Genomic DNA, 27,418 nt, shown 5'->3' with positions numbered 1-27,418 from the left:
TAGTTAACTTTTGTTAAAGTTCCAATTCTTTTGTGACCTTATGCACTGTGTAGCTCGCCAGACTCCTTTGTCCATGGGATTTCCCAGGCAAGAACACTGGAGTGGGTTGCTGTTTCCTTCTCGAGGGGATCTTCCCGACCCAGGGATCAAACTTGTATCTTCTGCTTAGCAGGCAGATTCTTTATCACTGAGCCACTTGGGAAGCCTTCTAATTAATTAGAATGTAATAAAAATATTCAGCAATAAAATGATATTGAATATAATCTTTTATGACTCAGAGTTTTACTCTATTGTGATGCTATAGGGTCATCATCATGATTATTTTTATTATAAAAATCTGATAATGTGGGTTAAATGAGTTTGGCTGAATTTGTGATTTATAACAGTTTACTATATAAACAGGCAGTCATCAGGCTTCACACTATCTCTCTGTAGGACACATGGGATTACAGATTACAGTATCATGTAACAGAAGGGGAAACTGAGGCCCAAACCAGATAAATAGCTTGCTTGTAGTTAAATGATTACCAAGAGATGAAAATGGAATAGAAGTCATATCTGACTTTGATTCTAGTGTTCTCTCTCTTCCACTATCTCTTTTTTAAATCTCAGAGTTAAAGAGATAACTTATATGAGAGGGCTGCTGGGTTGAGTATTTTTCTGTATGGAAAGGTAAGGACAAAAAGGGATATGATCAAAGTATAAACACTCCAAAGCATATTTTTAGGGAGATGATATTTTTCAGTAATCTTTGGAATTCACCAAGGATACTCCTTAGAAAAAGACATATTTTCTAATACTTTAAGAGGTAAGCTTATGAAACTTGTTTCCTGAATAGGTCGTTCAGATTAAAGTGTGAATACGTTTAGAAGACTCATGGATGTCAGTTTCAAAACTAGCTGTTAAGGAAAATAAGCAACTCATTTTTGGTGTTTGGCCCCAACCTTTGAAGCTAATTTGGAGGAAGGTACAGTATTCTTGCCTGGAGATTCCCATGGACAGAGGAGTCTAATGGGCTACAGTCATGGGGTCGTCATGGGGTCACGAAGAGTCAGACATGACTGGGCATGTGCACACACACGCACACTCACAATCCCTCCCTTTTACCACTGTCCTTCAGTGGCAAATCACAAACAGAATATAGTTTGTTTGTCCCTGTGTAGATGGCTTATGATGATTATATGCATCATCCTTCTTCCCAATCCCAGGTTGTAGGATCTGCGATGTCTATAAAGAATGGCCTTCTGATATGAGCTCATGTCCCAGGAAATGTTGGTTGCCCAAGAGACGACCTGGAGACAAACGTGAGATGCTCGTCTGGATCCCTACAAGGGACGCAAGGTCACGAGAGCACAGGGTGGAGTTGGTGGAGATGGGGGAGGGGCTGGAGCAGATGTTCCCCAGGAGGGAGGAGAAGCACGCGGAGTCCAGGCAGGGGACCTGGAACTAGGCAAGGCTCCTCTGAGAACCTGGTGGTTGGACAACATATCCAGAACAGCGAGCACTCAGAGGCCATTTTTTAAGTTGACTGTCACCACACTCTGCCCATGGGGACCGTGTGTGTGTACAGGCACATCCCACACGTCATATGACTACCGTGCTGGACACGGAGGGTTGCATCACATGTGCACTGTTCCTCCAGCCACTTTTATCTTCCCCTCTTCCACAAGGAAAAAGCCCTAGAGGGACTATGACGTGCATACACCCAGTGTTTTCTCATTTGGTTTCAGTTCCCCCTGTAGCATTACCGTCTTGCTCACTTGGGATAATTCTAAAGTTTGAAGACACACCTACAAAGTAGTATGCAGAGACAGGCAGACGGTCACACACATGCACATGCACACACTTATTTTGACACAACATGGCCCGTAAATATAAGCCTGCCATTTCAGTTGAAGAATGGGCTCATACCCTAACACAAGAAGAAAAACCAGCTGCTGGGCTTGGCAGATTGAGAAACGGTAAATGGGTCTTCCTAAGGACTTTAAATGTAAGTCTGATATATGTGGTTGTCACCTGTGTCTTTACTTTGGGACCTAATCCCCACATAAGGCACAACACAATTTCCCTGTTCTTGGCCTCAAAGATGATTGTGTAGCACGTGATAAATCATGAGAATGTTCACAAAGTTAAGGAAAGCTCTGCTTTAAGAGAGTAGCCACAAGAAGAGCAATACAAAGATTCTGAAGTAACACCAGGACAGTATAAACCATCGGACTTTGGTATCAAGTGTAACAGGAAGTTAAAACTGGTACTGGTTTCACCCAGTTTAGACAATAGATACCACATTCCAGAGTGAAGCTCCAGCCCATCTTGCAAGACTTGGAAGGGAATTTTGAAAACTAGTTTTGCTACCTTTGGTGGACTACTTGCCTCCAGCCTGAAAAAGGGGCCAAGAAAAAAAAAAGGGAGAGGAGGATTTTATTATTGTTTAGTTGTCATGTCTGACTCTTTGTGACCCCACAGACTGTAACCTGCCAGGCTCCTCTGCTCATGGAATCGCTCAGGCAAGAATACTGGGTGGCCATATCTTTCTCCAGGGGATCATCCAGACCCAGGGATCAAACCCATGCCCCCTGTGTCTCCTGCATTGGCAAGCAGGTTCTTTACCACTCAGCCACCAGGGAAGTGGGGAGATGAGAATGCTGTGGGCTATATCTCTCACCACCCTACTCCCAAAGTAGAGGACTGATAGATGCCCACTTCTCACTTCTACCTTTGGGAAAGGGGCTGCAACAGACCACTTTCAGGATGTCCCCTAGGGCTTGAGAGACATAGCCATCTGGGTCTGATGACAGCTGAGGAATATGGAGGTTGAGTGACTGAGGCTGGCTAGCTGCTCCAATGGAGGAGTGATAGAGAGATGCCCTTTTGGGACTGGAGTTTCTCAGGGCAAAACAGTACCCAAGTGATCCCCATGTTTCAGCTGTCAGCCACTGGTAAGTGTGAGTGATGAGGGTTTCTGCTGGTTCTGTTTCTCCCAGTTCCTGTCGAAGGGAGCTTGCTGGGCTGTGGAGAGGCTCTTGGTAGAAAGAGACTAGAATATGTGTTGCTGGATATGATGGCTAGGAGCCATGGGGGTGAGCAGATGGAAAAATAATGCAGTTCCCTGTGCCTAGGGAACAGTAGGTGAGAGATGCTCAGTGAGGACAGGGCGGGTAATGTGAGAGGGAAAAGACCTTCGGGAAACCAGGAAAAGGCCTCAGAAGAAACAGGAGGACGTTTTAAACACCTCCCAAGACCAGAGTTCGGAGCCCAAGTCAGAAGGGTACTGGTCTATAAGAATGTTCTGGTCACCTTACCTACATCCCCTAAATCACAACCTATAGAAGTCAGAGTGTGGTTGGAGTTAGGGATGGAGGGGAAGAAGTGCTGGGTGGTGTAAGAAGGGAGAAGATGGTCATGTTCCTACTTCCTGCTAGAGGGGCCTGGCATATGGTTGGCCTCAGCCGAGCGAGGGAGATGTAGACTGAAGTATGAATTATCATCTTCAACTGGACATATTAATTGCTGAACTGAGATGGATTTAGTATCCAGAAGCAATCAGAGGGCTTGTCTTTGCTGAGCGTGATGAGAAGAGTTGTGAGATCTGCCCTTGTTTCCAGCCTGATGAGAACTAGCTCCACAACATGAGTTTGAACAGCAGGAGACAAAACAAAGCTACTCTAGGATTGAACCTCACGAGTCTTACTCTTTCAGGATGACTGCTATACCAGCAAAAGAGAAAAGCTGAAGCATCCATTCCAAAAGGACCCATTATAATTCATAGTAAACACAGAAAATGGAAGTGAATTTGGTGAGTCGGTCTTTTCCCCAAAGTTTTTACAAATATACACGTAAAAGAATAGGTATTTACCTTCTTTGCTACTTCAGCTAGCAGAAGGGTCTTTCCAGTGCACGGTCCACCGTATATAATAAGAGGGTTGATGTGCCCAGTTTTGCTTGGAAGAATGTATTTATGCACGATGTTTAGAGATTCACATTTGTACTCGTAGAAGGAGGCATATGTTTTACATAAGGATGAATGCTGAAGGATTTCATCATAGAGCGTATCAGTTTCTGTGTCAAAATTCTGTTGTACCGTGGCCTGAATTATGTCAATCATGTCCTCATAAAATTGTTTACCAAGTCCTTCTATGTAATGGTTTTCTATTTCTTGGGAATAGCCTAGTTTCATGTCACAATGAGTAACAGATGTGTACACTCTCAGATTAGATGAAGCAACAATGGTAGGAATAAATTCGTCCCTGAGTTTTATCAGCTTCTCTTGCGCTTCAGGGTCCCGAATAATTCTCGGTTCTGTTCCAGTTATATCCATGTATTTTCCCATTTCCGGGATTTTCACGAAACGCTCAATGTTAGCAATTTTCCTAATATAGCAAACACACTTCTTCAGGAATGCTGGCGTTTGTTTTCCTAGAGCAAAATCAAATTCATCCTCTATCGCTGAAAGAAAATACAACAAGGAGTTTACTGTCTAGAACCAAGAAGCAACGCACCCACGCTTCTAGCATGTGACTCTCAAGTCAGTAGTGGTAGTTCATTTTGCTTATAGTGTGTAGCTGAGTCATCTTTAGAATAATTTCTCAAGTCCTTAATTTCCTATTTGTCTTTTCCTAAACAGCCTGGATCCCAGAACAATGGATTCTAAATAAAATTGTTTAATTTCCTCCAAGACCTGAGGGAGAGGTTGAACATAATCATAAGAAAGCAAGCATGCTGAGTTTATAGTTGCTTCTTCTAAGTCCCCGCTTGGCTTCCCTCCCAGGCTCCAGAGGTTCTAAGAGTGGAGAGCAGGAACTAACTGGGGCAAGGAGAGAATGAGGAAGAGGCCACATGACACATCTGGTCTATTTCTTCCTCATGGGTCATTGCTCCACCGTGGTTTCACCATTTTGTTTGAGATGCATATACCCCAGACATATATGTGTAACTATAAATGTAAAAGCTGTTCAAAATATAATTATGTGCTAATTTCATTTATCCATTATCCATGTCACTGTTAAATCCCATTACACCCATCAGAGCAGGAACAAGAAAATGACTCAGTATGTAACTTTATTTCTTCTGAGATAAACCATGTTAGGGCTTACAGTACATATGCTCACATAAAAGTAAATATACTTTTTAAATCATTTGAGGCCCCATAGGAACATTTAAAATTGTATCAGTACTAATAAAAAGCAACAATTATGCACAATTTTAGGGAAAAAATAAAATAATTAAACCAATGGACATGAATTTTAAAACAAGCAGTCTTTTAAAACTTGTTTTCTCCCCTCTGCTTTTCTTTATCCAGTTGGTCTTAACTGAGCATCTGCTATGTACCAGGCATGCTGCTAGTTGCTTAGGATATAGTGGTGGGAGAAAACATTCAGAATCCTGAGAGAAAAAGCTATTATGAAGCTTATAGTCCAGTGGAGGATGGCAGACATGAATCACAGAGTCCCACAAATAAATGTATTATTTTTATGCCTGGGAAGTTGAATGACATGGTGCCTTGAGAGCAAACAACTGGGAAATCTAATCCACTTGGAGAAGTCAGGGAAGATGACTGCTGGGCTGGGATCTCGTGGAAGCATGGGGGTAGGAGATGCGGGTGTTTGTAACTTAGACCATCTCAATATACTGGCCACACCTCCAACATCAAGCAAAAACGAAACATAGGTATATTCTATAAAGTAACTATCAAGGGAGGTGGGAATTTTATTTAAAAATGGTACCTTTTAGCAGAGCTTCGGTGATAATATTTTTTCAGTAGTGATAACAATTGATAAAGATTTGTGATCGAAGGAAAAGAGATGTGTTTATATCCACCAGTGTTGAATAAGCTATGCCATTCATATCAGTATAGTTTTGTTTTTGTTTTTAATTTTATTTATTTTTGGCTGCGCTGGGTCTTCGTTAGTTCACATGGGCTTTATTTAGTTGCAGCGCGTGAGCTTCTCGTTGTGATGGCCTCTCTGGTTGCAGAGCCCAGGTTCTAGAGCATGCGGGCTTCAGTACTTGTGGTGTGTGGGCTCAGTAGCTGTAGCACACTGGCTTAGTTGCCCTGAGGCACGTGGAATCTTCTTGAACCCATGTCCCCTGCAGTGGCACGTGGACCCTTAACCACTAGACCACCAGGGAAGTCCCAAATCAATTTGTTTTACCAAAGGTTTTATTCAGGAAAATTGCATCAGGAGGCCAGATAGGGAAGCTTATATAACATATGTCTCCTCTTCTGTTTGTAGAAGAGTAAAAATTTGTTATCGTGCGGACAGGGGAAGATGCAAGAAATTTGGATATTCTGAACTGCAGAAAGCAGCCTTTGGTCCATCTCTTGTCCAGCCATCTGTGTTACACCGGGGAAATCCCTCTATCTGGTATTCTTATTTGAAGTTTTCTGAAAATATTAAAGTAATATTGTAGTGTAAACCCTGACATTTTTTTTGGGGGGTGGGGTGGGTGGGACACTGTTTGTTTGTTTATAACGCAAGTGTCTGACTTGAGCTTTGATTGCTGAGGCATCCACTTCAACGCTACCTATCTTGAATAGACGCATTAACAGTCACACGTATAGAGCAGGCCAGTTCCCCTCACTGAGACTCCTTTGTTTAAGAGCTCTTGGTGGACTTCAATAACTAACCTTTCCAGCCACTTGTTTTTCTCTCTTCCTGTGCTTTAAATTCCCACTTTTATGTTTTACATTTACCAGTAAAGAGTGAGCCCAGTAAAAGCAAAACCCTAGATGTGTGTGCTCAGTCTCTCTCTCTGCTTGTGACCTTGCAGTGTGGCTTTAGATGTGCTCGTAATTTCCAGGTCCTACAAGTAATGTGTATGTGTGTTCAGGCATGTCAGACTTTTTGTGACCCTATGGACTGTAGCCCTCCAGGCTCCTCTGTCCATGGGATTCTCCAGGCAAGAATACTGGAGTGGGTTGCCATTTCCTACTCCACTTATAAGTTATAAGCCTTTATTTTTCCAAAGTTACCTGATGGTGATTGCTGAAGAGTATCTTGCAATCCTAATAAGAAACAAAAAGGCTGGTCTAACTACCACATTGGTTATTGATAGACAGGCACAAAACAAATATACTCTATCCATTTCAAAGAGCTGGCCCCTCTTCAGCAATTTTCACTGTGCAAACACGGTCTTAAAATGAGTTGGAATGTAAAATAAATTAAAATTTCATGAGCATGCATATCTTTTAGAGATGTAACCCCAAATAGAAAATAGTCCAGGTATAGTATTTCATACTACCTAGTACAAAATTATTAATCTTCATATGGCTATCCATGTGGATCAAGTTCTTTTTCGTGGAGAAAATTAAGAGAAAGTAGTTGCCTATGAATTTTTTAAAACTTGGGCTGTCTAACTCTAAGTCAGAGGATGCCCTCCCCAACTGGTGTCTCTTACATCAAGAATAGGAGAGTGTTTGCTCTTGGTATTTTTTTCCTGATATAGCACATTTTTTAGGAATAGGGTAGTTTTGCCCTTGATAAAGACAAAGAACCAGGGCTTCAAAAATGGATCAAAAAGATCCCAGAGGAGTAAGGATATATGTTAACCTGTATATTTTAAAGATAGTACTTATTCCTGCTGATTTTAGCATTTTTAGGGAGAACTAAAATAAGACCTAATTTTTGACATCTTCTGGAGAATGAATTTGTCAAAATTATTCATACGTTCTCTGAGGTTGAAATACAGGCATATCTACAGTGAATGGTATCAAGTGCTTCTTAGGTTTTCACAAACATTTTGCCACATCATTCACAAAACCAGTCTGAAAATGCAACCACTGTTGCTTTTTCTTCAATAATTCTTTGCTATCACCTCTTAAAATAAATGCTACTTAACTGATTACTTTACCTAGGAGTGTTCATTGCCTGGAAACTATGACTGACATATTCCTTCAGTTATGTGATTTCCTATGCAATTCCTAAAAATAAAGCCTCTTTTTCACAGCTGAAAAAGGCCCACAAGTGAGTCTCTGCTCAGTAGTTAGGGATATTTTTTATTTTAAGGCTAATCTAGATCCTGCCACTCCCTTACTTCCGAACCTCTGATAGCTTCCCATCTTACACAGTGATGGGAAGAAATTTTCACAGATTGAAATATGAGGAAGTCATTCTGGCTTATACCTGATTTGGATTGAACTGTATGTTAAATAGAACAGCCTGTCTTCTGGCCCATCAAACATGCATTGTACATCTGATTTAACCACTAAAGGAAAGAATACATCTAAAAATCAAAATTGATTATCTATGATTCAGGCATCCAAAATGGAACCAGTGGCCATTGTATATGTGGTTTCAGACATTTTTCTTGCATCACTGAGAACTTGAATGCTCTGAACTGTATCAGATGGAAGAACACCACCAGTTCATTCTCAAAATAATATCTGCTAGCAGCTGCCTAGATCTCAAGGTCTACCCTTGTAACTATGCGACCATTTCAGACCCCAACCAGTCCTTATTTGACGTGCATCCTGACTTCTTGCCAGCTCTAATTATAATTCTTGAAAACAACTTGATAGAGTGAATACTGTAACTTTGTGATTTTTGCCTCTATAAGCCTCCCTCATTTTGTAGTCAGGCAGAACACAATTCAAGTGCTTCTTGAATCTGTCTCTCTCAGGCTACAGTCCTCAGTTTGGCTTGAATAAAACTCTATTCTATTCCTATTATAGACTGTTTATTGATTATTTCTGTTGTTGTTATGGCCTGTGCCCACCTTCTAACCTCATCTCTCCTTCTCTGAGCTTGGCAACCTTTACCTTCTTCCTGCTCCTAGAACTTGCTTAGCACATTCCTGTCTCAGGCATCTTGAACCTGGCAATCCCTCTGCCTGGAATTCTCGATTTTAGATATGGCACTGCCAGCTCTGATTCATTCTGCCATTTAGCTCAGAAGTCATTTCCTTATCATCTGCCCTATCTAAATCTCAAGAACCCCACAGCCTTCATCAGGCTATTATTGTGTTTTATTCTTAGCACTTATCCTTTCTGAAATGATATTATTCATTTATTTGATTACTGGCCTATCACTTATTTCCTCCTCACTAAACAATAAGTTCTGGGAGAGCAGAAATCTTGCCTTCTTCATCATTGTTGTAGCCCCAGCGCCTGGCATATATATGCCCTCAATAAATGTTTGCTGAGCAAGTGAATTAATGAACAGTTCAACTGAGAAATACTGGCAGAGTCTGGTCTATTATATCCAGCCTCCTCTGACTTCTTTTAAAGTCATATTTTTTGAGAATTCCTCAAGTTAAGTAAGTAAAGGCTTATCTTTGAGTAAAAAGATTACTTGTCTCTCCAGGAGATAAAAACATTAAGAAAAATTAAATTTCATCAGGCAGTAAATACTATTAAATTTGCAGAACCATAAAAGGAAACAGTGAATACATCTATCAGTGATCAATTCCTCAGTTTACTGAAGATTCATAAAAATTTACCTGAGAACAGGTACCTCTTGGCTTGGCTGTGTTTCATCTTTCCCCTTTCATGTAACAGTTTTACAGCAGTCTTAAATATCTTCTTGATCTCATGTGATATCTCTTGCCAGGTCTTCTCATTCTCAGCATTGGTAGAAGGCTGCATCTTTAGAAAAGTGAAAGTGAGATGTTAGTCTTAAAATCATCAAGAAAACCCAATATTTAAGAGGAAGAGAACCATTGTTATTTGAAAGTCTATCATGGGCCTTACCATGACAGGTGCTTAATGGATAGTATCTCATTTACTCTCCCTAGTACCCTGAAAGTGATGTGAACTCGCCCAAGTGACATAACAGTGTGAATCCAAACAGGATTTGTTTGTTTGATTTTCTCAATATATTGTGTGTTTCACTCTTGAGTTTTGATACAAATGTTGTAACAAAATCATCTCTTCAATACAGTTAAAGGTCAGACTAGTCAAAAGGATGGTTTTTCCAGTAGTCATGTATGGATGTGAGAGTTGGACTATAAAGAAAGCTGAGCACGAAAGAATTGATGCTTTTGAACTGTGGTGTTGGAGAAGACTCTTGAGAGTCCCTTGGACTGCAAGGAGATCCAACCAGTCCATCCTGAAGGAGATCAGTCCTGGGTGTTCATTGGAAGGACTGATGCTGAAGCTGAAACTTCAATACTTTGGCCACCTGATGCAAAGAATTGACTCACTGGAAAAGACCCTGATGCTGGGAAAGATTGAAGGCAGGAGGAGAAGGGGACGACAGAGGATGAGATGGTTGGCTGGCATCACCGACTCCACAGACATGAGTCTGAGCCAGCTCTGGGAGTTGGTGATGGACGGGGAGGCCTGACGTGCTGCAGTCCATGGGGTTGCCAAGAGCCGGACACGACTGAGCAACTGAACTGACTGACTCATGTGTTACTATTTAATTGTCTTTAGTTGTTTCTTCCTCATTTATTTTTTATTATCCTCTAGGAAATAAAATAGGAGTGCCTCCCAAGAAAGTAACATTTATAGAGTCTTGCTGATAATCTTATTCAAACAATCATTTACTTAACAACAATTTATGCAGAAATGTGGTTCAGCCAATAATTTAAATTTCCCTAGATGCTCATAGACTCAAAGAAACAAGGAATAGTTAAAGCCAATTAAATGTAGGGGTAAGTTTTACAGCTTTGTAAAACTGGTTTCTTGAGGTATCATGTTTTTTGATATCTACTTTACCAGCTACTGCCTTTACTCCTGACATATTTACCTGGTGAATGGTTTGGGATTTACCCCAGTATTCTTCATATTCTTCCAGATAATGACTTTAAAAAATACATGTGAGGAAGAAAAAGAAGAACTGAGAGATCTGACATGATTTCATTTTGCATGGAGAAAATGCTTTCTGTTATATGTCAGAATGGCCAAAACACAGGGGTCTTAAATGAAGAGCTGTTGCTAACCCAGGGCTCTTCTCCTCTTGCAGCTCCTGGGTACTGCACTATCAAGGATATTTTCTTTGGAAGAGGAATGGATTTCTACGCCTTCTTTTCTTTTTAAAATTTTATCTTTTTATTTATTTGGCTGTGCAGGCTTTCTCTAGTTGTGGCAAGTGAGGGCTACTCTCTTATTTGCAATGGGTGGACTTCTCTTGTTGAGGAGCCTGGACTCTAGAATGTGGGGTCAGTAGTTGTGGTGCTTGGGCTTAGTTGCCCTGAAACATAAGAAATCTTCCTGGACCAGCAGTCAAACCCATGTCCCCTGCATTGGCAGGAGGATTTTTAACCACTAGGCCATCAGGGAAGTCCTATGGCTTCTTTTCAACCTCTTTAAAAGGTCTAGGCAATAATTAGGCCCACCTGTTTTCTCCACCTCCTTCATTCAGTTTCAGGGGACATATGATGGATACATTTGGGAACAAAGCTGGAGAAGAGACAATGACTGTGTTTCTGTGACATTCATGTATGCCTCAACCTCTCTGCAAGGTTCTACATAAGACATGAGGGAATAAATTAATAATGTATGAAATGTTAAAGGAACATACTGAATTTAAAAAACAAACAAACTAGAGGCTATAAAAAATAACTTGGCAGAGTTTTAAAAGACTGCACCCTCAAAAGAAATCTTTTACAAATTAAAAATATAACTGTTGAACTTGAAAACTCAATGCACAGAGGAGACACAGCTGAAGAAGAAATTTGGTAAACTGGAAAAAATATCTAAGGTGACTTTCCAGATAGTAGCACAGAAAGCAGAGAAGGCAATGGCAGCCCACTCCAGTACTCTCGCCTGGGAAATCCCATGGATGGAGGAGCCTGGTGGGCTGCGGTCCATGGGGTCGCCAAGAGTCAGACACGACTGAGCGACTTCACTTTCACTTTTCACTTTCATGCATTGGAGAAGGAAATGGCAACCCATTCCAGTGTTCTTGCCTGGAGAATCCCAGGGACGGGGGAGCCTGGTGGGCTGCCGTCTATGGGGTCTCACAGAGTCGGACACGACTGAAGTGACTTAGCAGCAGCAGCAGAGAGAGATAAGGAAATTGATAATGTGAAAGACAATCAAGAGACATGGAGGATACAGATGCAAACTATTATATATGGGATGGATAAGCAACAAGGTCCTACTGTATAGCACAGGGAACTACATTCAACATCCTGTGACAAACCATAATGGAAAAGAATATGAAAAAGAATGTATGTATATGAGTGTGTGTGTGTGTGTGTGTATGTATAGCAATCACTTTGCTATACAGCAGAAATTAACACACTGTAAATCAACTATAGTTTAATAAAATTTAAACAATTTTTAAAAAGAGATATGGAGGATAGAGTGAGGCAATCTATTGTACATGCAACTAAAGAGCAGAGAGGAAAGAAGGAGGAGAGGAGAGACAGTATTTGATGAGATGATGGCTGAGAATTTTCTAAAACTGATAGAATATATGAATTCACAAATGTAGGAAGCACAACATATACCAATTGGAATATATGTACGTTACAGTGAGATGATAGAAATACACATATTTTCAGATAAACAGAACTTATCACTCTTTTGGAACTTCCAAAAGATATACTTCAGGAAGAAGGAAATGACTCCAGAAGGAAAGTCTAAGATGTCAAAAAAGAAAGGTGAATTTGGAAGATTTCTTAGCTTTGGATTTAGTTGTTAAAAAGAAATTTAGGGTCCAGGGCAGAATAACTTTCTGTCTGCTGTGCCTTTGCTGTGGAGAAAAACTACCCCGGGTGACAAACAGTTTAAAAATGTAGAGAGACACACTTTGGAGAGGAAGATAACTTACTGCATTTTTACTGCTTTTCAGCATCTCTGATTTGGGTCTGAGGTAATAAGCGGCCGGCACCGAGTTCTCGTCCCGACAGTACCACTCTTCCAGTAGCTTGGTGTCCAGCTTCGCCTCTACGGCAGCGTCCAAGATCATCTCAAACTCTGAGGCCTCAACTTCTCCGGGGATTCGGATGTTCCCATATTTTTCACCTAATAGTCCCTGTGTATCACCAGGAAAATTCAGTTTAGTGTATCACCAAGAAAGTCTGTTTTAGTGTTCACGTCATATGACCATGCAATAAATATTAATGAATAGATAACAAGATACTTCATTCCATTGATTGTCTCTCTTAATCACAGTGGATATGTTTTCACATGGATTATTTTGTAAGTAAAATTAGACCATTTATATTGTAGAATAATAAATTCACATGCTGGGATTGCATATTGGACAAATCCAAACTACTGAATTTTGTAACAAAGAAATTTCCCCAGAGTTTACATAATATAACGAAAGTTACCCATTTTGAGAATTTTGGTTGGTTCATGACAAAGAAAAATGATTTGTTGGACTCTGAAATATCAAACATATAAACTCACAAACAAAAATTGCTTTGTATAGAGTTAATAGTTTGATTCTAAGCCCCAGATTTACACAGCTACAAATGAAAGAAGTATGAAATCACTGAATATGACAGATCCCACTGGTAACTGAAAAAAATAAAAAATATAAACAAGGTATCATTTTGTCTCTATTAAACTAGCAAAGGAAACTGTGCTCAGTGTTACGGACATATAAGAAAAGGCCTCTGTAGAGCTGATGGGTGTGTAAATTGATCCAGTATTTCTTTGAAATTTGTATTATTTCTGATAATACATACTAAAAGACTTAAAATACATGAGTTTTGGCAATTTTTGTTCTGGAAATCTGTCTTTAGAAAATAATTAAGGATGTATATAACGACTCATCAGCATATTTATGTTGAACCTGTTTGAACAGAAAGGAGTTGAACCTAAGTGTCCAGGAAGTGGGAACACTTGAGTACATTTAAACATAATTTGGTATCTCTATTCAAAGGATGTGCTAAATTATGTTTTAGAACTCTATTGCTGTAGAAAGATGTTTATAATATACTATTAAGTAAAAAGGTAAGTTACAAAGCAGTATGTATAAGATGAATCTGATATTGTATATGCATTATATATATATGAGAAAGAGATCATATATATGTACAGACATAAACATCACATATACACATAGAGATTTTATAAGAACACACAGCAAGGTTACCAATGGTGACTTGTCACTGAATGGTTTTAAGTTTACTTTGGTTGTTTTATGAATTTGTTGCTTTTGTATTAAAATTTTTTTGCAATACATATGTATTATTTTATAGTGAGAAAAACTACAGATATTTAACAATTTTAAGCCTGATGATGCTGTCTGTACTCCTCGTGGAGCAACACTTTCAAAGGCTCCTCTGAGTGTTTGCTTAAGCCCATGGTTCTCAAAATGTCCTCAGACCAGCACCATCTGTGTTATCTGGGAATTTGTTAGGCATGCAAGTTCTCAAGGCCCATCTCAGACCTCCTGAATCAGAAACTCTGCTGATATAGCTGAGTTTAATCCGTGTTTTAGCAAGCTCTCCAGGTGTCTGAACCACTGGTGTAAGCTGTCAAAAATATTAGCTTACGTAGCACCTGGTGTTTCAATTAATCTTCAGTGTCTTATCTGGTGGAAATAGAAGGAACATACAGAACTCTAACACAGATCTATATTATCCAAGACATGTTGGTCTGCTTTATAATATCCATAGGAAGATTTCTGTTTAATTTATGGTCATCTTCATCCTTTCTTCCTGTTGACTAGCACCTTTGCCATAAGCTTCCACTACTGGAAGTCTACCTACTGGAAGGTGAATCATAGTTTGGCTTCCTTGGGAGCATTTCTTACTATCTCTGCAACCCAGAGTGTTCTTTTCCTCTCAGACAGGCAGGTGGGAGAAGAAAAGTCCTGGATAGACCTGTTTCCTACATAAATTCATGACCTAAGCTGTAATATAAGATGATAAACCTCATGAGGGTAGAGACCAGAGCTTTTTATTCCTAACACATAGAAAGTATTAAGAAGCATATTTATCGACTACTTGAACGAACCAAGACAGAGGAAGATATCCTTGGAGTTTGTTCTATTCTTATTTGAAACTTCATCATTTGTGAAAAGATGGTATTTCAGCTCTCAGCAGGTAAAGTAACAATTTGGGAAAGTACCAGTTTTGTCAGCAACTTCACTTCAATCCTGAACACCAATTAAGAGCACTTTTATTTGAATCTGCATTTGTTTAGGGCTATTCTTGTCAGCAACTTCACTTCAATCCTGAACACCAATTAAGAGCACTTTTATTTGAATCTGCATTTGTTTAGGGCTATTCATGACAACAGGCTGTATGCAACAAAAATAATACCATTTAGACGTGTTTTTCACTTAACAATTCCTCTTCTAAAATCTCTTGTGTTAAACTTGGCTAAATGAGCAGGCACGACCTCTCATTCTACCACAGATACAGGCGGAGATGATCCTTTTAAGGGGAGCCTGGTGAATGGACTACCCTGGTGGCCCAGATGGTAAAGAATCCGCCTGCAATGCTGGTTCGTTCCCTGGGTTGGGAAGATCCCCTGGAGGAGGGCATGGCCACTCCAGTATTCTTGCCTGGAGAATCTCCATGGACAGAGGAGCCTGGTGGGCTGCAGGCTATGGGGTCACAAAGAGTCGGACACGACTGAGTGGCTCAGCACAGCACAGCCTGCTGAGTGTCCTATTCCTCTTGGCTGATTCTGGATAAGGATAGTCAGGATCTTCAGTCAGAAATATCTGTCGTGAAGAGTGAGGTTTTCATGCTGGGAGAGTTAGCCGCAAACTTACCTGGGCAAGGGAGGGACTAAGTGGACTTCTAAACAGTAGGGGTAGGACTTTTTGGATGAATTCCCAAAGCAAACAATGGAGTTTGGTCATTGGATGAAAGACTTGGTAAACAGCCAGAACATTAAATATGGGGTTTAGTAATTGACAATTCTTTAGCCAGCAACCAATAAAGCCTAAGAATATGATGGACTCAGCAACCAAGATCCAGGGAAATACCAGCTGGATTTCAGGCATGAAGTAGGAAAGAGGACATAATAGCAACTAGTGAAACAAGATCATGTCCCAGGGAAGGACCATCATCTCTATATTATCAATTTATTGTTGGTTCTTCATCTTCTCTCTGCTCTAAATAAGGCTGGTCACAGAGTCTAGGCCAGGATCAAATCTATGGATCAGTTTCTGAAATATGTTTTGTGATGACATGCACCACATCACCTAGGGTGTTTGTTAGCAGGTTACAAGATTCCTTCTCAGACCTAAGGACCACTGGGCTTGGGGAACCTAGAACTCTGAATTTTAAAATGTGGTTACAAATGAATCTATTGATTCCTCAATAGACTTTAAGAACCACTTGCTATGGGCAATGCATATGTGGTCTCGTGAGTAATGGTTCGCAAGCACCAAAGGGACAGGACAGGGAACAGCAGATCATTACGAAAAAAAAAAAAAAAAATCGAAGGCTATTTAAAAATAATTATTTGAGTTGAACAGCTGGCACAAAATACTAACATTATTTGATCAATATAGTAACGTAAAATATTCCTTAGAGTGGAGATTACTAAAGAAGAAAAAATATCCTTATCCCATTCAAATAACAAATTATATTGAGCGCCTGCTATATATAAAGTGCTAACACAGAACTTCAGAAAAGTAATAATGTGAGATAGGCTTAAAGTTACTTATTGGATTCTTCTCCCCAACTCTTTGCCTTCTGTCTATTGATTCTTCCTTTGGGTAGGATGCTCATAAATCATGAAGCAGTTACTTCTCAGTAGTCCCAAATAGGATTCTGTCTCAGTGTTATCTCACTATTTGAAAAATGGCAAAAAGAGAAACTGTAAAAAGGAAGTTTGCTACCACACTTTTCAGGAAGACTTTTTGGGGTTCTATGTGGCTACAGTTATAAGGTAACACACATAGCATATACCTGCATCTGTCAGGAATGGCAACAGTCAATTTAGAGGAAGATATAGTCCAACTCAATTACAAAGTTCAGCTTCCACGGTCAATGGTTCAGAGCAGGGGGAGAGATTCAGGACTAAGTCTAAAACGCTAACAATAAAAGTGTCAGTGGCAGGATGGAGGTTCAGTCTTGGTTTCCTAATCAAGACTATTCCTTAGCCCTGCAGCCACGGAGAGCAGACACGGCACAGGGATGGCCCTACGGCAGCTACAGAAACTATGCCCAAGAAAGCATTATTTTCTGTCCACTGTCAGTAGACTGTTCACTCCCATAACAGCAGAAGAGTCAGATTTTCTACATCTTTCTGACCCCAATATTCAAGAAGGTAATTTTTTGCTTGGTTAAACCAGTCTTGAGAGAACTGATTTATGCTTTTGAACTGTGGTGTTGGAGAAGACTCTTGAGAGTCCCTTGGACTGCAAGGAGATCCAACCAGTCCATCCTGAAGGAGATCAGTCCTGGGTGTTCATTGGAAGGACTGATGCTGAAGCTGAAACTCCAATACTTTGGCCACTTGACGTGAAGAGCTGACTCATTGGAAAAGACCCTGATGCTGGGAAAGATTAAGGGCAGGAGGAGAAGGGGATGACAGAGGATGAGATGGTTGGATGCCATCACTGACTCAATGGACATGAGTTTGGGTGGACTCCGGGAGTTGGAGATGGACAGGGAGGCCTGGCATGCTGCGGTTCATGGGGTCGCAAAGAGTCGGACACGACTGAGCGACTGAACTGAAGTGAGGGAACTGAGAACTTAAGTGTAAAAGGACTCTCTACTCTCTGTGTCATCCTTTCCTTCCTTAAGTGCTGATAAAGATACACCTCACCCACTGCTTAGAGGATTTTTCTTTTCCTTTGCACAAACAGCTTGGTTAAACCAGTTTTTGGAGAAATCTGATGAAGAGTTGAGGGACTGTGTTTGATTTTGCATTGTGGTCCATATATATTAGTTATACCATTGCTCAGTGTGCCTGCATGACCCTGAATTAAAGAAATGCATATGGCTGAAATAATTTTCAACTTTTCATTGAGTTGTTTAAATACCCTGTCAATATACACATGAACATAAGTGTATGGGATTTCTCCTGTCTGTGGAAACCTATAATTGCCTCTCCCATTCACCTAATCAAATGGCCCATCTTGAAATACTGAAGATGTCTAATATTAGTTAGGTAGCAAGCAACAATCCAACTGAGTGCTTAAATACAATCTAGGAGTTAAGCCCAAATGATTGAAAAGTCTAAGAAAAATTTCTAGTGTAGTTTCTGTATATAAAGTTCTAGCATAAGAAATACTTCTAGAGGCTTTGGAACTAGATAGAGGTGGTGTTTGCACAATATTCTCAGTGTACTAATGCCACAGAATTGTTCACTTTATAGTGGTTAATTTTATGTGATACAAATTTCACCTCAATTAAAAAAAAATCATTTTTGGGCTATTGATTTCCTTGCAACTGAGAACTTCAGTGTAAAAGGACTCTCTACTCTTTTTATCATCCTTTCCTTCCTTATGCTGATATGGATCCATCTAAGCCACTGCTTTCAAAGGCTTAGGGATAACATTTTCTTTCCCCTCAATTGATTTTTCTTTTCCTTTGCACAAACATTGATTTTTTCCCCTCGTCCTTGTCCTCTCCTGTTCCCCCGCAAGTTCTTTATGGTTAGTTCTGCCTGGGTGTGCAATTGAGAATCTTTGGGGTCTGAGTCTGATGCCATGCAGTTTTTCTTGCAACAAACAGAAAAGAGAGGTTGATGTATTCTCCATGGTGTTGGCGAGCTCAGCATGTCTCTTTTTACTTTGTTGTGGGGTATCAGGAGAGACTGGTGAGGACAGTCTTTCTGGGGTTATGGAAGCACGACTTCAAAGGCAGGTGGGCAATTGCTCCCTGGGCAATTGATGAGCCATCACTCATGGGAAAGCTGGAAGAGAAAGGCAAGATTCCATCACCTGCATCCCCTCCCCCACTGATGCCATAACAAGCTGAAGCACATACTCTTCAAATGCCCCAGTCCCTTCAACCCCATCACTAACGCAAGGTAGGTGAAACTATTCCTTCCTTTCCTTAAGCTTCTCTATTATTTCTTAGGGGGCTTTCCTGGTAGTCCAGCTGGTAAAGAATCTGCTAAAATGCAGGAGACCCTGGTTCAATTCCTGTGCCGGGAAGACCCCCTGGAGAAGGGATAAAATTCACATTAATATATACAATTTTCTCTTGTGCTTGATCTCATTTAATGTTCACGATTCTGTGAAACAGGGAGGTGCAGCAGAGGACACAGGCTCACAGACCTCACCTGGCGTGTCCAAACCACTTCTCTAAGAAGACGTGGAGATACTAACGCTTGAATATAGGGCTTTCAGTCACTTCATTCTTTCTACTTCATCAAGTTATATGGTGCTGTGCTCCCTCCTGAGAGTGCCTGCAGATGGCTTACATCCTTGTGATGACTCTTCTAGTCAGGCCATCATGCATGTCTGCGCAAGCATGCACTGCACATGTCCAGGGGCCACTGTTGACAAGGACTGCAGGATGCTCAGTGTCATGGCCTTGGATGTTGCATTCGTTTTATCTGCCATTGGGTGGAGAGACGAAGATGATTGTGATGTAGTCCTTGGAGCTCACAACCAACATTTATAGTCAATACCCTGTTGCCGAATGAGACAATTAAACCATTCCAAGAATCGTCTGAACCTACTTCACACACTTGATGCTATTTCCTCAATGTTTTTCCAAAGTCAAGAAACACGTTCACAACTGACTTAAGATTTTCTAAATATAAACATAAGGTAATCTATTTAGCAGTGGATTGCAACTTGATTACTCATATTTTGTGTCCCGTGTCACAGGGAATGAAAGAAACTGGAGAAAGGGGGATATGATGTTTGATTTTATGTATCACCTTGACCATGGGGTGCCCAGATATTTGGCAGAACATTATTTGGGGTGTGTCTGTGAGGGTGTTTCTGGATGAGATTAGCATTTGAATCAGCAGACTGAGTAAAGTGTTAATAGACTGCCTTCTTGAGTATGAGTGGACACCATCCAGTTCATTGAGGGTCTGAATAGAATAAAAAGATGGAAGAAGGAAAAAGTCCCTTTCTGCCTGACTGTGTTGAGCTGGGGTGTTTGTCTTTTCCAGCACTTGGGCTGGGACTTCTACCACAGGCACTGGTGGGTCTCAGGTCTTTGGACTCAGGCTGGAACTACATGACTGGTTTCCTGAGGCTCTAGCTTGCAGAGGGCAGATCATGGAACCTCTTGGCCTTCATGATCATATGAGCTAATTTCTTATAAACATATATACCCCTTTATATGATAATCTCCTATTGGTTATGTTTTTGTGGAGAACTGTGACTAATACAGCAGATGAATTGGAAATAATAATGACAGATGACTAAAACATTATTTGTTAGAAATACATAATGTCCATACTAAGGATGATCTAGATAAGATCTTTAAGAAAGATATGTTTGGCACCAACAGACAAAAGATAACTGTTGATCTCTCAGTCATTAGAGATACACTCTTGTATTCATGGTTGCCAAGATTGGATGTTAGCAGATATACTTAGAACATAATGTTTAGCATTTTTCATGTCATTCAATTATCCAGATACCCATGATGAAATTGTCAGTATATAATGATAATTTACATCTTGCATCTTTCTGGGAAAAAAATATCCATTCCCACAGTGAGTCTGTGTTTCATGTACCACAAACAAGAGTTTCTGAAATAGGATATATAGAGACATAGAAACATTAATGCATGCAAAAATAAAAATATTTTGAGGTTAGAAAAAGGCAAAATGTTAGGAGTAACCTTAGAAAGTCACTTAAGCTCCTTGGGTTTCAGCTTTTACATCTGTAAGTAGAGATAAAATTTTACCTTTACTCATACATCTGCTCTGGTTTCTTTTGAGAATCGAACAGTTACTCCAGGTAAAAGCACTCTGTGAAATGTAAATACTTGGCAGTATTTAAGACACCATTATTTTAAACAGTTTACAGAGAAACATACATGCTCAGTGCACTCAAACATACATACATGTAATAGAAATATACAGCTGGATAGATTGAGAAGGGAAAGAAACGTCTCTTGATTAAAGAAAGACAAACAGAAGATAGAAAGGAGGAAATAATGGGTAAATGGTTGTTTACAGGTGGTGTGAAGGTGAGACAATCCACGCTGAGACAAGAGCAGACTCCTCCACTCTTCAGGGTGGGGAAAAAGAGGCTTAAGAGAATGAACCTGGGTCAGCTGTGTTAGGGCCTAGGACAGCAACAGATGTGTGGAATTAACTTTACAGAGAACACAGGGGGAGCTGACAGCCCACATGCAAAATATAAACTTAAAACAAGTTGAAGACCTAACCCTCCATGTGAATAAGATAGGGTCTTTAAGGAGGTAATTAAGGTTATGTGAGGTCCTAAAGGTGGAGCCTCAATCCACCCTGGTGCCCTTCTAAGACGAGGAAGGAACACTAAAACCCCTTTTGCCGAACAAGAACCAGCGAGGAGGCAGCCATCTTCAAGCCAAGGAGAACTTTATCATCACAGACCCACCATCCTGTACCTTGATCCAGACTTCCAAATTCCAGAACTGTGAGAAAGTAAGTTTCTGTTGTTTAAGCCACCCCTTCTAAGGTATTTTTGTTATGGCAGTCTGAGCTAATATAAGCATAAAGATGAAAAAAATGAAGCAGTTTTTTGTTAACATAATATTTGGTATCTTTGGCAATTTATCCTAAAATGTATTGAGAGGGCAAAGTTGTAGATTAAGTGATTTACCTAACAGAATAACTAAGTTAAATGCTATGATTTAGTTTTTTTGAGAGTCTCAGCTCATATAAAATTACAATTTACCTTTTTTTCTTAAAATTTATATTCATAGTTTAACTATGGTTATTAAATTTATACATTGAAACCCATCACTGAACTTAACTGATACAAATAATATTTACTTATATCCATGTAATTCTGCTACCTTTTACTTAGTGCAATATGCTTTTCTCTGTAACAAACTTTCATTACCTGAAAAGTAACATAACTATTATTCTGTGAAAAAATTTCAGTCTAAAATGGAACCAGAGGATATAAAATGGAAACTCTCACACATATATCCTTAGGAAAGCAAATCTCAAGGACTGAGAGACTGATTTCTTGTAAAAGCCTGATGTACATAAAACTGATAATATTTTTCTTACATTATAGGGAGTTAGTCAGGGATTGTTTCATATTAACCTTGGAAAATTAGGCTGATGGTTTCCAGAAGCATGAGCAAGAAATGACCTGGGTGGGGTTGGTCTCACAAAATAAGCTGAGTTGAGCTTTGTTTGTATGACTGGACTGGTTTTTTCTGCTTGAGGAATTTTCTAAATTGGCCTGTTTATTTTTGACTTTAATAGACTCTCCCTGAACTCTCCCCTCTTTACATTTCCTGCCCATAAAGACAGCCTCCCTCAACGGGCTCATCAGACTCACCTGTAGCTTGCTACAGTTTGCATATTTCAAATTGCAGTTCTTCTGCTACTCCTGAATAAACTCAGCTTTTTGTAACTTCAAGTTTGCCTTATTTTACCCTTTTATTTGATAATTCCTAAGAAACATTGGGGCAAAGGAAACAGTTAAAAGGGTAAAAAGTGTTGGACAATAGTACCGTGCTGGAGTTTGTAGTTAATTTAAATCAGTTCAAAGTACAGGTTACAACCCTAACTGCAAACAGTTGCCTTACAAAACCAACAAAGGTGTAAAGATTACTGAGATTCTAAAATGCTAGAGAAAGAATTCATTGAGAACGTGAATACAGAAGAAAGTGAAAGTAAAGTCGCTCAGTCGTGTCCAACTCTTAGCGACCCCATGGACTGCAGCCTACCAGGCTCCTTTGTCCATGGGATTTTCCAGGCAAGAGTACTGGAGTGGGGTGCCATTGCCTTCTCCGGAATACAGAAGAGCATTTTGTTGTTTTGCTTGCCCATTTTTTACAGGGAGTAGTGGGTAAAGAATCTGCCTGCAATGCAGGAGACTCTGGTTCGATTCTTGGGTTAGGAAGATCCACTGGAGAAGGGATAGGCTACCCCACTCCAGTATTCTGGCCTGGAGAATCCCATGGACTGTATTGCCCATGGGGTCACAAAAAGTTGGACATGACTGAGTGACTTTCACTTTAGTGGGGAGAGAGTTTGGACATATTAGATGTGAGATGCTATTATTTAAGTGGTACTGACCATGAAGCAATTAGAAATGGGTCTATAACATCAAAAGAGCAATTTGGCTGGAAAAGTAATCCTGCCATCATCATGCATTCATTCAACAAATATTTACTGGGCACTTGGCTCACAGGGTGACGGATCATTTCAGTTTCCTCAGGATTATCCCAGTTTGAGGGGCTTCCCTGGTGGCTCAGATGGTAAAGAATCCACTGGCAATGCAGGAGACCTGGTTTCAATCCCTGGGTTGGGAAGATCCTCCAGAGGAGGGCATAGCAAACAACTCCAGTATTCTTGCCTTGAGAATTCCATGGACAGAGAAGCCTGGTGTGCTGTGGTTCATGGGGTCACAAAGAGTCAGACAGGACAGCACATCCCAGTTTGAGCACTGAACATCCCTGGAGCACCCTTGTTCCCAGGGAAGGCAGGAAGGTTGGTGATACTAACAAGACCATCATGGTCTCCACTCCTTTTGGGTTTTCCTTCTGGGAGAACAGTCAGAGATCTGTATGGATTAAATAGTTCAAGAAGGAATTAGAGTGAAAAGGGAACAAGGCTGAGGATCACCACCCTTTGAGTGGGAACAGAAGCAGGAGGTGGAAGAGTAGAATGGTGTCATAAAAGAGCAGAGAGGAGAGAATGATAATATTAAAAACTTTTGTACAGAGTTCTTATATAGCAATGGGAAAACGGACAAACACATGAACAGGTTCTTAGAAGCAGAAGAACCAACATCAGTAAGCATGAAAGATAGCAATGATACTTAACTCTATTAATACTCATAGGATGGCAAATGAAAACACATATGATCAGATCTTTTTGCTTATCAAACAGAAAAAAATAATACTTAGTGGTGTCTAGGCAATAAGCAAATGGGCACTCAAGACAAAGAGTGCCAGTAAAGGTAGGTAGAACTTTGCTGAGACTGTAATTTGGCAGTAGGTATAAAATTCCACTTTTAGAAATCCACCTTACTATTTATATAAAGATTTGTGTACAAAGAAGTTCAGCAATTTTTAGCTTATATCTTTGCATTATTCCATAAGGGACTTATCAATTTTTAAAACCAGTGTTAATATAAACAAAACAGTAAAATCACCCACCATATTACTAATTTACGTAATGGGGGAGACAGGATTCTGCTTAAGTTTCTATATTCTAACTCGGAGAAATTGATAAATAGAGAAACATACAAAGCATAAAATAATTGCCCCCACAGCCTGGCTTGAAAACTCAACATTTGGTCATATTTTCAAGTGATTTTTAGAAAATTAACAGACTCTTTTTTAGAAGTTTTAGACTTACAGAAAACTTAAGCAGAGAGTAGTAAAGTTCCCACATATCGCCCTTCTCCCCCAATTTTCCCTATTTTTAACATCTCTTATTATGGTACATTTGCTATAATTATGGAAACAATATTGGAACATTTTATGAGTTAAAACACAGTTTATTCAGATTTCCTTGTTGGTCAGTTGCTACGTCATGTCCGACTATTCGCGACCCCATGAACTGCAGCACACCAGGCTTCCCTGTCCTTCACTATCTGCCTGAGTTTGCTCAAACTCATATCCATTGAGTCAATGATGCAATCCAGCTATCTCGTCCTCTGACACTCCCCTTCTCCAACCTGCCCTCAATCTTTCCCAGCATCAGGGTCTTTTCCAACAAGTCAGCTCTTCACATCAGGTGGCCAAAGTATTGGAGCTTCAGCATCAGTTCTTCCAGTGAATATTCAGAGTTGATTTTGTTTAGAAATGACCAGTTTGATTTCCTTGCAGTCCAAGGGACTCTCAAGAGTCTTCTCCAACACCACAGTTCAAAAGCAGCAATTCTTTGGTGCCCAGACTTCTTTATGGTCCAACTCTCACTTCTCTCATCAGATTTCTTTAGTTTTTACTTCATATTTCTTTTGTTCCAGGACGCCATATTACTTTTAGCTGTCCTTTATCCTTGAACGTGAAAGTTGCTCAGTCGTGTCTAACTTTGTGACCCCATGGACTGATCATACAGTCTATGAAATTCTCTAGGGCATAATACTGGAGTGGTAGCCTTTCTCTTCTCCAGGGGATCTTCCCGACCCAGGGATCGGGCCCAGGTCTCCTGCATCGCAGGCGGATTCTTTACCGTTTCCTTAGGCTCCTGGCAGGTGTGACACTTTCTTCTTGTTTAGCCACTAAGTTGTGTCTGACTCTGCAACCTGATGGGCTGTAGCACGTCAGGCTTCCCTGTCCTTCATTATCTCCCTGGAATTTGCTCAAACTCATGTCCATTTCCTTAGGATTTATTTTTGATTACCTTGATTATTTAGAAGAATATTAGTCACATAGTTTGCGGGATGCCCACTACTGGAATTTGCTTGACGTTTTTCTCATTATTAGGCTTGAATTATGGGTTCTGGGAAGAATTTTCCTCCTAAGAGTGGTACTTACTCTCATATTAATAGTAACCTTGGTCACCTGACTGAAGTAGTGCTGGTTGGGTTTCTCTACTGTAAAATTACCCCTCAGGCCCAATATCATAATGTACTCTCTAGAAGGAAGTCATTATGTGTAGCCAACTCTTAAGGGGTGGGAGTATCTGCATAATTTACATAATCTACATAATTTGGAATTGTGCACAGAATTTGTTAATTTTTCCAATTTTAAAAAGGTCATTTTTGAAATGCACACACTGCTTTATTTACTTATTTACTGGTGGCTGTCCTTGGTCTTTGCCGCTGCACACAGGCTCTCTCTAGTTGCCGTTTGGGGCTCCTCTCTCGTGGTATGTGGCTCCTCACTGCATGGCTCCTCTCGTTATGGAGCACAGGCTCTTGGCTGAGCAGGCTTCCGTAGTTGCAGCGCAGGGGCTCATTAGCTGTGGCTCGAGGGCCCTAGGTGTGCGGGCTTCAGTAGTGGTGCCCGGGCTTAGCTGCTCCGCAGTATATGGACTCTTCCTGGACCAGGGATCGATCCCATGTCCCCTGTGTTGGCAGGCAGATTCTTATCCACTGCACCAGCAGGGAGGTCTTCAATTACATTTTCATGTCAGTAGGGACTCGTGGCTATTTTATATTTTGGGTTATAACCCAATGTTACCTTATTTTGTTGCTCAAATTATTCCAGCTTTGGCCATTGGAAGTTCTTTCACTTGACTTCTGGGTCCCTTTAACATACCACCAACATTGTGGCAATTTTTATTTTCTAAGAACCACTTATTTTCTGGCATAAGATGCTCCAGGCTTATCTTGTGTATTTGCTGCTCCAGTCTTAGAATCTCCTGTTTCTCCAAAGAGCTCCTGTTCCTTTTATTGGAGAATGGAATTAGAAACCAAGATCTGGGTGCTACATGTGTTTGTTGTTACTGCAGTTCATTTATTTAGGCCCTCTCAGAATGATATATGTGTATACTAACCTGTATATATACACATATCAAAAAATATTTCCATAGGTAACCATCTGTGCTCCATATTGAGTTGTTAGTCATACACTTAAATTATCTTAAATATGAGCTCTCCATCAACTTCATAACTAATGTCTCCAACTCTAACTTCTTACCACATGGATCATTCTAGGTCCCTCCCCTTGCTGATCTTTACATTTTGACTCCAACTGTAAGAAATCAGGATCCCACCATCTGCTATTCATTTACTTAGTTCAATTCCAATATACATGACAGCCGTATCAGGATTACAAGCCTCCATCCTTGTAGGAAATGGTCTTATTGATATGAGTACCGTACTTAAGTGTAGCTCCTTTTGCCTTTAGTCTTACAGACTCTGTTTCCAACAGACATTTTTAAAATAAAAGAAATAAAATATAGCAGATAAAACTGAATTCTCCCTTGATCTGCAGATCCAAGAGGATTCTCCTCATCCTTCCCAAGGAGCACAAACTATAAGTCTGTACATATTATATATTCTTTCAGTCTATTTTTATATCTTGTATGTACAAATATAATCTATTTTTATATTTTATACATACATAATATTTATGGGCATTCTATTTTAAAACTTACATAAATTATATAGGAATCATATTCTACTTTTTTTATGCTTACATTTTTTTGTTGTGTGATGACTCTATGTTGATAAATTTAGATCTAGTCCATTTCTCTGTCTAGCCAAACATCCCATCATAAGAATGTTCCACATTTTCTTCACTACTTTTCTGGTGATGAGTATTTAGATTCTTCTAGTTTGCCTTTTGCTTTTGTAAATAATACCATAGTAAACATCCTATCAAGTTAGCAAATATTGAGGGCATTATGTCAATAGAAATGACATTAATTTATATTAACATATAAGAAGTCCCAAGCTCAGATTTGATATCTGACTCCTTACTTAAAAATATGGATTCTAGCCATTTTTTCGTGCCTATGAAGCCTGGTGCTTATAGCCACTGTCGGGCTGGCTGGTCCTTGTCCCGG

The 27,418-nt window shown here is 40.0% G+C and overlaps 1 protein-coding gene across 3 annotated transcripts in view; it reads right to left on the bottom strand.

The window, feature by feature from the left end:
• NWD2 (NACHT and WD repeat domain containing 2) overlaps positions 1-27,418 on the bottom strand; it is a 215,993-nt gene that overhangs the window by 6,315 nt on the left and 182,260 nt on the right. For all 3 annotated transcript variants that reach the window (XM_043871403.1, XM_043871404.1, XM_043871406.1), the window contains 3 exons: positions 12,720-12,923; positions 9,439-9,583; positions 3,857-4,446 (listed from right to left, as the gene is read on the bottom strand). In XM_043871403.1, coding sequence (XP_043727338.1) covers positions 3,857-4,446; positions 9,439-9,583; positions 12,720-12,923 — 939 coding nt within the window. The remainder of the gene's footprint in view (positions 1-3,856; positions 4,447-9,438; positions 9,584-12,719; positions 12,924-27,418) is intronic.

This window comes from Cervus elaphus, chromosome 17, assembly GCF_910594005.1.
Source record: "Cervus elaphus chromosome 17, mCerEla1.1, whole genome shotgun sequence".
NCBI lineage: Eukaryota > Metazoa > Chordata > Mammalia > Artiodactyla > Cervidae > Cervus > Cervus elaphus.
This window is presented reverse-complemented; position numbering and strand designations above follow the sequence as displayed.